The following is a 10,741-nucleotide window of genomic DNA, read 5'->3' on the forward strand; positions in this document are numbered from 1 at the left end:
AATGTGAGCACGGTGATGAAGGAGTTTCAGAGGAAACCGTGGTGGAGAAAACATTCCACCGTCACTCACTAGCCAATCAGCAGCTCATCAGACTTTCATTCCTCCGTGTAGTGATTTGGTTTACTGATGAAGAGTTATATCTGATGAGTGAAAGACGGAGGAGAAGCTGATTACAGCCAATCAAAGCTTCCCAGTTCGATACCAGTCTGAGGTTTCATGTGAAAAACTAGACAGCGATAAACCAGCCAATAAGGATGCTTGAATAGTAGCTGTCGATGTCAACATAAGGTTTGCTAATGTATCTGTTGTAACAAACTGTGTCTGCATCAAACATGCTAAGTAGTGAACGTTGGCACTGTGTGGTTAGTTCCATTCTTATTGATAATGATATTTACAGATTTAAGATTTGATGGTTTTAGGCCATATTTATGCAAAGTTTCACTTGCACTGTAATGAGTAATCTGGCTTGTTTTATGAATGACTTGTGCAAGTACAGACTGCACTTGATTGACATTTCCCTCACAGCTTTGTTGCAACTGGGTGGGTCAATTTAGCCTGTTTTTCATTCTCTTATGGAGTTCAATAACCTCACATAACTACCAGCGTCACTCCAACCAACTTCAACCTGAGGAGTGAGCCAGCATTAGCCAGAATGAGTGAAAAATTGTGTCTGGGTTTCTGGGTTTGCAAGGCCTTTAAATGAAAAAAAAGGTATTGTATAGAATAATTGTTAATGTTACAGTAATACTCAGGAAAGTCATATCAAAAAATATGTTGTATTGATACTGAAACTCAGTACTGCCATTGTCCGTTATTGAAATAATTTGAACAATAACCTAGCCCAGGTTCCCAACCTTTTCAACTTGTTCCCTTAAAACTCAACTCCTTTTCATGTTTAAGTGTACAAGTTGTGTACATGTTTGTGTGTGTGTGTGTGTGTGTGTGTGTGTGTGTGTGTGTGTGTGTGTGTGTGTGTGTGTGTGTTTTACATTCGAATTTAAGAGCAAAGTTTAAATAAAAACTTTTGTTTAGCACAAATGTGTTTTCTTTTATGCTTACTTGTCCTGTTAATCATCTTGCGACCCCTTATTAGAGCCCCAACCCCCAGGTTGGGAACCATTGCCTTCGTCAACTATATCCTGCTTTGTTTTAATCACAACATAATTAGTCCTTTCGAAATCTTTGCTCAAAGCAGGGAAACACATTGTAGGAAAAACCAAAGCAAACTAAGAAAAGAAAAATTGACAAAGATGTGGGACAGACTCATATTTGTCTGTAAATGTTGACACCATCCAAGCCTTCTCACCAACTATACATGTTGCCCACAGTGTGAACATGAGGTTACTGTTTGGACCGATGTAGTAACAGTTTTCAGACCCAGCAGGTTCCCTTTAACAGGGGTCCTTCAGTCCCCCCAGCTGACTTCCCTGGGACCATCACACTGACTTCCTCCTCTTGCCAAACACATTGTTGATGAGTTTGGCCATCGACTTGGAGCCGCTGTAGCGTCGTCGGTCGGCTCTGTACTTGAGGTGCTCCATCACCTGCCGGATGAGTTGGGTGAAGAGGTTGGCGATGTCCTGGTAGCTCTCGGCAGCTGAGACCTCCTGGAAGTGACAGCGGTTCTCCTGAGCCAAGCAGCGGCCCTCATCCTCACGCACCTGCCGGGCGTGACACAGGTCCTGCTTGTTACCCACCAGACACACAGGAACCTCCACCTCCCTGGAACAGAGACATGTCAGTGTGGACAGATGTGGAGCCGAAAAAGCTTCAGTTTCCTGAAAACTTACTTTTATTTTCAGGCGGTTGTCATGAACCGTTCGTACATATACAGTGCTAAGCATAAGTGAATACACCCATGCTAAGGTTGGCTAAAAAGAGGAATAAACAATCATCTTTTGGAAATTGATCTTAATGCCTTAATTAAAAAAAATAGGAAAACTCCAACCTTTAAAGACATCAATGTTCTTTGTGAATGAATAATGTATCGTAAATAAATAAATGTTCTTCCTTAAAATACAGGGGGTATAAGTATACACACCCCTATGTTAAATTCCCATAGAGGCAGGCAGATTTTTATTATTAAAGGCCAGTTATTTCATGGATCCAGGATACTATGCATCCTGATAAAGTTCCCTTGGCCTTTGGAATTAAAATAGCCCCACATCATCACATCCCCTTCACCATACCTAGAGATTGGCATGGTTTTATTTCAGTTAACCTAATAACTGGTTTGATTTGCATTGAGAGATGATCTTATGGAAAGTACCCCATGTCAATCTCTAGGTATGGTGAAGGGTATGTGATGATGTGGGGCTATTTTAATTCCAAAGGCCAAGGGAACTTTATCAGGATGCATAGTATCCTGGATCTATGAAATAACTGGCCTTTAAAAATAAAAATCTGCCTGCCTCTATGGGAATTTAAAATAGGGGTGTACTTACTTATGCCCCCTGTATTTTAAGGAAGAACATTTATTTATTTACGATACATTATTCATTCACAAAGAAAATTGGTGTCCTTAAAAGGTTGGATTTTTCATCATTTTTTTAAATTAAGATCAATTTCCAAAAGATGACTTTTTTAGTCCTCTTTTTAGTCAACTTTAGCATGGGTGTATTCACTTATGCTTAGCACTGTAGCTATGAAAGGTAAAGTAATTTGTATGATTTCGACGTATTTATTACTGTATGCACCACATTGACTGCTGCTGTATAAAACACAGCACTTTCAAGTTAGGGAGCAGAGTTGGCTTCCCAGGGAAAACAAAAGACCCTCTGAGGTCCAAGGGCATTTTTAGATATCTTCTTGAATTCTCCTCCGCCAAAATTGTTCCAGGGCAATGTATAAAGAGATCATTTGGCCCTAAAGTGGATATATTTCTCAAATCTCTTGTGAAAACATACCTACACTCAATAGTTTTGGTGCTTGAAATGAGTTTACAGAAGTCTTGGGCTCACAAAAGTAGCATAAAATATATGAATATAATAGTAAATAAATGTCTAAAATTAAATTTTGTAATATCGCTTTTTGAGTAGGAGTGTTGTCAAACATTGATTGGACTCGCCTGTGCATCTTTTGTCCTTTAATCCAAACCACAATCTTTTTCCTAAACTTAACTAGTCATTTTGGTGCGTATATCATACGAATTAGTGTGCATACATTTTCATACGATATCGTACGAACCCGTTCATTAGAATGCGTTGTTATTTTATACCTATTTAACCCCTTATTGCAACGTTAGATAGCTTTAGAGTCAATTTTCTCAGTTCAATTTAAAACTTTTGAACCCAACTCTAAGACAAGTCACAAGCAAATTTGAGTAAACAATTGAAAAAAATATTTAGCCTCAGTAAAGGACACAGTTCATGTAGTTTCACTTTGCCAGACCCTCTTTCAAAGTGCACTGAAGGAGGGTCTGGCTTCTCCACTAGCATTCGGGGATGGGAGGAAAACGTACTCTCGTTTAATGGCATTTCTTTAAACCAATCAGAATCGGCATGGGCGGCGCTAAACAAAATAGTCGTGCGAGAGAAAACTCAGATTGTACAGATAGTCTAGCTAGCTGTCTAGATTTACCCTACAGAGATCTGAGGAGCAGTTAAGTTATAGTCCTCATAAATCCACCGAATTTAAAATTCCAACACAAAGAAAGCGGAAGGAAACGGAAGATACATGCATCTGGCGGGATTTCCTGCAGCACCGGTCACGTCAAGGATATAGACTACAGTTCATGTAACCTTGCAGTGTCGGAGCACCTCAAACTTTATTTCTTTGACTAAACAGCTGCTCTGATCCACCAACTCTCAACTTTCTGAAACCCAGCGTTCTCTGTCCCGGTCTGTGTCTCTGTCTACTACATAATAAAATAACCTCATTGTGCCTCTGACCCTTTGCAGTTTTTCAAGCGTGTCTCCCGAATCTGCCGCAGGATGTTCTTGGCGTTAATGAAGGAAGTGCAGTCGCTGATGTTGTACACCACCACAAAGCCATCTGCCCAGTCCACCGGCTCCTCCAGTATACACCTGGCCTCTGAGCTCTGCCAAGGACAACACACGCTTTTATTTTGGTATCACACTGACAAATCCAGGTAGTATGTATTATCTGTCTGTATGGCTTGTTTGTACTGGGACAGATTCAAACAGAGAGAAATGGTTGAAGTGCACTGTGCCTTTTTATCAACTCATAAAGATGAGCTTTAGATAGACAGCCTTGGCTCATTGGCAGTTTGGTAGTTTTGATTCAACTCACAAAAAAAAACAACGTTTTGTATTATACAGTGCTTATAAAAAGTATTCACAACCCTTGAAAGTTTAAATTAAATGGGATTGATTGTGGCTTTTGTTTCAATGAGCAACAGAAAAAATCCTTTATAGTATTTTATATTTAAAGTTAATTAAGATCACTTTGTAGAGATCTGTTTTCTAACTTTTAAGCCGATATAATCTAAAAGATTTGATTTAGATCCCCCTCAGTACTTGCCACATATTCGGTTTAAGTTTTGTTCAGAAATACATCACGTTACAGAAGCTAAATACAATCTAGCTTGTATGTCACTGTGACTTTAAATTGCCGATAACCATAGCACTAGTGCTTCTTCTTTTTCTTCTTGACACGTCACCCAATAATTCAAACAGCTAAACTGGACTCAACCATTAATTAACCAGACTGCAATGGATAACAGCTTTAACAAAATCTTTTGTAGCCTATTGCTTGTAACATGCTGCCCTGCATGTTCGACCAATATTGCTCCTAGTTATTTTTCCTCTTGGATGTGTTTTTAGCTTTCAAAAAAATAGCATTTCAGAAAGCTATTCACTGGGGAATTTCTCACAGGACTCACTTCACATTTTTTCTATATGCACGGTACGTATACAGTATACATTACTGTTGTCCCACTTCTTCTAGAGCTATTTTACTGCTGTTCTTGTCACCCTGAGAGAAGGAATCTGTACAAGTTTTAGTGACCTTGAGGAGAAACAAACCGACATGTCTATGCACTGTGCAAACTCACTCATCCCTTTCTCTTTATTGACTTCATAGTTTCTTTATGCAGTCCATGTCAGAAGGGCAGGACATCCATTTAATGTTTCTTATGAAAGGGCGCCCTTACAGTGAGTTTAACTGACAAAGACAATGGCTGGCTCTTGTTCTGTTGAGCCAAGGGGTATTCTAATAAAATACTAAGTCTGTAGTAAAAGGCCTCCCAGGTCTTTCTTCGGTCTTGCTGGAAGAGAAGCAGGCAGGTTATAGGCCTCTTTTCTTCAAAGAAACAGCCACTGGCACACATTGCCTCAGGATACTCTCATAAACCTTTTGGCTTTGACTTTAAGTGTTGTGCAGATCGCGCACGTGCCCGCCCAAAGATAACTGTCATGACTATGATTCATCCAAGGTCCTGGGCATGTAGTGCAGCTTCCAAAGCACACTGAAAACTGGCCAGTTTTTACTGTTTTAATATGATTATGTTTTCACAAACATTTTTACCATTATTGGGCTTTAAAAACTCTTTCAAACCCAAAGGATACATTTAAAAAATAATGCTTACAATAGAAGAGCTTCTCTTTGCCCATGACATTTTGAAGATAGCAGGTTTTCTCCCAGAACTAACGCTTTGTTGACATTTTTATCAACAGTTGTATTGCCATACCTGTGAGTGATGCTTATCATTAGTCTAACAAAATGCTGGAATATAAAATGTAACTTTCAAATAGATGGCTGAAATGCAGGAGGAAGCTATAACATTCAAAACAGGAAAGTTTGGAGTCCTACTGCAGCTCTGCTTTTCTAATAAAAGAATACACACATAGTTAAGTATCTAAATGTTTAGACGAGTTCAAGTATCAACGATATTAGGTGTGTTTGTGATGTGTTGTACCTGAGAGCAGGGGTCAAAAACCTCCAGATTTAGCTGCCTGCCATCGATTGACAGCCTTTTATGGTACAGGGAATCTGTGACAAGAATTAGAAAGAGTTAAATATAACAGTAATGTCAATTGATTAGAATATTCACTGATGGTACAAAAATCAAAATCTCTTTGCGTGTTTTATGTGGATATGCATACCAATTGCTTTTACCCATCATGTTCTGTCCGTCTGTCTTTCTGTTTGTTTGTTTGTTTGCTCTATCTTATCTTGAGTTTGGCTTGGTTTATTTTTTGGATTTAAAGCTGCACTAATAAATATTATTATATGAACAATGTATTAAATGACTATGTGTAATGTGTCTTGGTGTCACTTAAAGTGACAAACCAATACGACCTAACTCTGCAGTTTCACTTCAGCTCAACAGAGCGTTTTAGCATCTTTCTTTTTTTTTGGTTTACTGTTTTGGTTTTGTAACACCTTCAACATCACCATTATTTAACATTTAGCATAGCTTAGCATAGCATTTATCAGTTAAAGGTGCTGTAGGTAGGATTGCGAAGATCCAGGACTTAGCCAAACATTTTTAACATTGACAACTTCTCAGTCCCTCCCCCCTTTCCGCTAAATGCCAAAACGGGGATACAAAAACCTAAGCCCCTCCCCCCACAAGGGAGAATGAATGTGTGCATGAGCAGTGATTGACACGCAGTTAGACACCCCCCTGGCCCTGATTGGTGCATCTGAACAGAGAGCTGTGGATTTTTGCAAATCGCACTACAGGCTGTAGGTGGTGCCAGAGGAGCCGGATTTTTTTTTAATTACCTGCTTCATGTAGTTCTACTGGAGCATAGGGTCAGTTTCAGCAAATATGACAGAAAGTTAGTTTTATAAGTCTTTCCTACTGCATCCTTAAAGAGACAGATATTTCCCTCAGGAGTTGGTGGAGAGCAAAAAAGAAGGAGATTAAATAATGGCTTTAAAATAAATAAATAAATATGGCTTTAATAGAATACAATAGGTGCTTCTCATGTCGCTTATTTGATAGCTCCTCGACTCCTCAGTCCTCGGCTGAACCGGAAGTTCTTCTGTCCCTCCTCGGTGAAGGTCCGTCACAAAGCTCTTATTTCTGCTCCAATAAATGAGGAGGAATCATCGAGGGAGCTATAGGCGAGGATACACGAGAGCAGCCTTCCTGCCGTTGCAGCTGAAGAAGTTGCTATACTTTGAGTACTTCAGAATGTCTGCACAACGATTCGATGACCTCTGGTCGCACACTTTAAACCCTGGCGCGCCAGCGAGATTTACGTCATTTTGACGTCACATTGTCGCGCGATAGGTCGGGAACGCCGACTGTAAAGAGGCCTTAAAACGTGAGGAAGGCAGGCAAGTGAAGGACTCAAGGAGGCAATTTAAGCGACATGAGAAGCAGCTAATGTAGTGTGTATGAGTATGGCATTTACTATTTTAATATTTTTACAGCTGTAATCATATTGGAATTATGCTGCATACAGAAGTAATCCTGGATTGATAATCTCATGAATGCTCAAGTGAAATCTATGCACCCCTAAGGGACTAAATAGCAACACCAATGATGTCTGGAGATAAACTCTGTTCTCTAGGACCAAAACCAAAACTCACATCAAACCTCAATCTCTTCAAATATGGAAACACTTACTGGCGTTAGAGGCATATTCACCGATGAAGCGCCTGGTCAGGAACCGCACAAGGACAGCTGGAGGAAACAGACCAAATGAAACAACTAAATGAATCATGGCATCATTTACACTCTCAACCCTCACAGGTGGTAGTAGTGAGGGTTAAATGACCCTCATTCACTCCCGGAGGCGCAACACAGTGCCAACAGTCCGGGATTGGAGCTGTGAAACTGAAGCCTCACATGAAAGAGGCTGTATGGCTTTGCTGGAAAGCCTGTGTGCATATTTGGCAAGCTGAATGGTCATATTTCCCCCGCTGCTTCGCCTACAGACTACGAGTTCCACATGAAACTGACTAGTTATGGTCCCACAGACAATCAGTTTCAATTAAGGGCTGAAGTTTCAAGTGCTGTTTGTAGTTATGGGCTTCTGAAGGGATTATATAGGGGTTATGCTAAGGCTACGGGGACACACAAATATGGATATGACCCTAAGATGTACTCATGCATGCATTCTGGAAAATGCAATGCAAATTAAACACATAGGACTTTGAGGCACAATAGCAATTCAATTGGGGCATTTTTTACATTAACACCGATATATTCAGAGACCAAAACAACAACACAATGAGAAACGTGCATTGAAAGCAGCAAAAAGCAGAAAAACATTAAATGGACACACATGCCCATACAGCCTCCAGAGCTGTAGCATCTCCACAGTAACAGCTCTGCTTCACTGCCTGGCAGCGAGAATGGAGACGTCCCATTGTTTTATGTTGCTTGAACACAGCGCAGAGTCAGTCAGTCTACTGATATATGCAACAAGACCCCAAGCAGCAACAAGGGTCATATAACTTGTAGTTTGAAAAAATAAAATCTGGAATGTGTTTGACTTTGCAGATTTCAGGTATGGTCACATAAACTGTTGAAAGTCTTGGAAAATAAGCTGATGGAGACGGATCTTTTTCACATATTACTTATGTAAACAAAAGTACAGCGCAGTACAGCAAAGCAGTACAGCAAAGTCAGCGTAAAAGGCTTAATCTAGTAAATTGAAACATAAACAAAACCAGTAGCAGAGAACTTTAGCCCCCCTAAAGGTAGAGCGTACTGACTCTGATTGATAAAACAAGATGTACTTTTTTTACTTTTTTTACTTGTTTTTCCTTTTCCAACCTTGAAATAAGCTCTGTGACAGATGCGTTTTAAATCTACCAAAGGTCTTTCAAAAGGCAGGGATTCTCTGAAGGCATACATAATGTCATTATTTCAGTTAAATCTCAATGAATGGAGGTTTTGGTTTGGCTTGTTTTTTTTTAAGTATGTAACATGAAACCAAAGCCCAGTAGAAAAAAAGCATAGGTCTGTTACAACCTGAAAGCAACCAGTTAAAGTTAGCCTAGCTCAACATCCAACTAGCCTAGCTAAATTAGCTCACAGAGAAGTCTAGGTAAAATAGAATTCTTTATTTTAGAGAGACAACAAAGATGTGGTTGAACGCTCTGTAAAAACTAATAGTAAGTGGACTTTGTTTAACATTTTTGTCAAACTACTGTTTTGAAATGTAAGAATGAATACAGTTGGCAGTTAGCTACCAGACATTAACACATAGCTAGGTAGCGTTAGCTCCAAACACCACTACCTCATTTTAAGTCCAAACATCAATCCACAAATCACTACTTCAGTGGGGGGATGTAACTAAAAAAGGCGAGTATAGTCGAGGAAAGTCAAGCTGGTACCATGTAGTGGAAAAACGCCATAAGTCAAGCACTAACTTAAGTACAATATTGAGGTACATATTGTACTTTTGACTCCACTGCACTTATTTCATAACTTAAGTACTTTGCAGATTTAAATAAATAATACAAAATATAATCAACAAATACATTATTATCAATGGATAAATATAAAATGTATTGATCCCTTGGTGAAATTCACAAGCTATCAGTATATAAAGTAAAAAAATATCACCACTTTTACCAGCTGTAAAATTAAAGTGATATTAATGCATCACTAAATATAATCCAGTCCATAATAATCCATATAGGCCTAGGCTACATTGTTTTGAGATGGGTCATTCTGCATAATGAGTTCATACTTTAAGTTTATTTTGATGCTTATACTTTTACTTAAGTAACATTTTGAATGTAGGACTTCTTGTAACATTTCTAGCTTAATTTATAGCTTAACCTATACATCATATACATCATCATTTATTAGTTGATTTATATTTTGTATAAATATTCTGACTCGGCAAAGTAATAAATAATAATATTAATAATAATAGCAGTATAAAGTACAATATTGGCTTCCAAAATGAAGAAGAGTAGAAGTATAAAGTTGCATGGAATGGAAATACTCAAGCAAAGAACAATGTGCACCTAAAAATCATTACAATTTGACAAAAAGAAAGCAACAAATATAACTTTTGAATTCCTCATTCACAGTACAGAGATAATAAAACAGGTAGACTTTTTTTCTGTTTCGAATAAAAATCCCCTCCAGTCACTCACCTGATTTCCCAGCCCCCTGGCTTCCCAGCAGGGCCAGCTTGATGTCGTTCATGCCTGTGCTCTGTCAGGTCCTCAGCTGGCTCTGTGTGTTGAGTCTGGTATCTGGGTTAGTGTCGGCACACTAACTGTTCCTTACAATCCAGGCTGGATTGAAGTACAGGACTGCCCCCCTCTTTTCCTCTTCAATGAGCTGTTTCACTTTTTTAAAGCCGGAGGGAGAGGAGAGGAGGGAAAACAAGCGCCCCCCCCCCTCTTCTCTCTGTGTCTGTGTGTGTGCCAAGTGCTGTTGTACTCTCTCACACCTCTCTTTTCTCTGTTTTCTCTCTCTCTCTCTCTCTCTCTCTCTCTCTCTCTCTCTCTCCTGTGTCCAACAAAGCTCTCTCTCCCCTCCTTTTCCCCTATCAGTCCATCTGTTTTTCTTCTTTCTTTCCCCTCTTGTGCCCATATATCTCTTTTCTCTGCCTCTTCCCCATCCTGTTCCTCAAAGGTCATGGCTCACTAAACCCTATTGGGCTGCTCTAACCATGCAACTGTAGTCCAGCTGCCATCTATGGACATTTGTGTTATTCTTCATACTGTAATGTTATGGAACAAAAAACTATGAACCGTTCCCTGTGTGATTAATGTCCATCTTGGATTAATATTGAAATAAAAAGTGAGTTGAAGCACAAGACTAGTTGAGTTTAGTCTAACATTAAACCGAAAC

At 39.3% G+C, this 10,741-nt stretch overlaps 1 protein-coding gene across 1 annotated transcript; it reads right to left on the reverse strand.

The window, feature by feature from the left end:
• Positions 1-722: 722 nt before the first annotated feature.
• On the reverse strand, positions 723-10,301 carry rerglb (RERG/RAS-like b). The gene is made up of 5 exons (XM_031295272.2): positions 10,036-10,301; positions 7,544-7,600; positions 5,879-5,952; positions 3,891-4,039; positions 723-1,722 (listed from the first exon to the last, which is right to left on the reverse strand). The coding sequence occupies exons 1-5, from the start codon at positions 10,085-10,087 to the stop codon at positions 1,437-1,439; spliced, it is 618 nt and encodes a 205-aa protein (XP_031151132.1). The 5' UTR covers positions 10,088-10,301; the 3' UTR covers positions 723-1,436.
• Between the last annotated feature and the right edge of the window lie 440 nt (positions 10,302-10,741).

This window comes from Sander lucioperca, chromosome 7, assembly GCF_008315115.2.
Source record: "Sander lucioperca isolate FBNREF2018 chromosome 7, SLUC_FBN_1.2, whole genome shotgun sequence".
Taxonomy (NCBI): Eukaryota; Metazoa; Chordata; class Actinopteri; order Perciformes; family Percidae; genus Sander; species Sander lucioperca.

Bases quoted from the DNA above. Each gene is read 5' to 3' on its own strand.
- rerglb (XM_031295272.2), bottom strand. From the start codon at position 10,087: ATGAACGACATCAAGCTGGCCCTGCTGGGAAGCCAGGGGGCTGGGAAA. The intron at 5,953-7,543 runs GTAAGTGTTTCC...TTCTTGTCACAG, and splicing joins TGAATATGCCTCTAACGCCA to ATTCCCTGTACCATAAAAGG. The intron at 4,040-5,878 runs GTACAACACATC...TGTCCTTGGCAG, and splicing joins TTTTTGACCCCTGCTCTCAG to AGCTCAGAGGCCAGGTGTAT.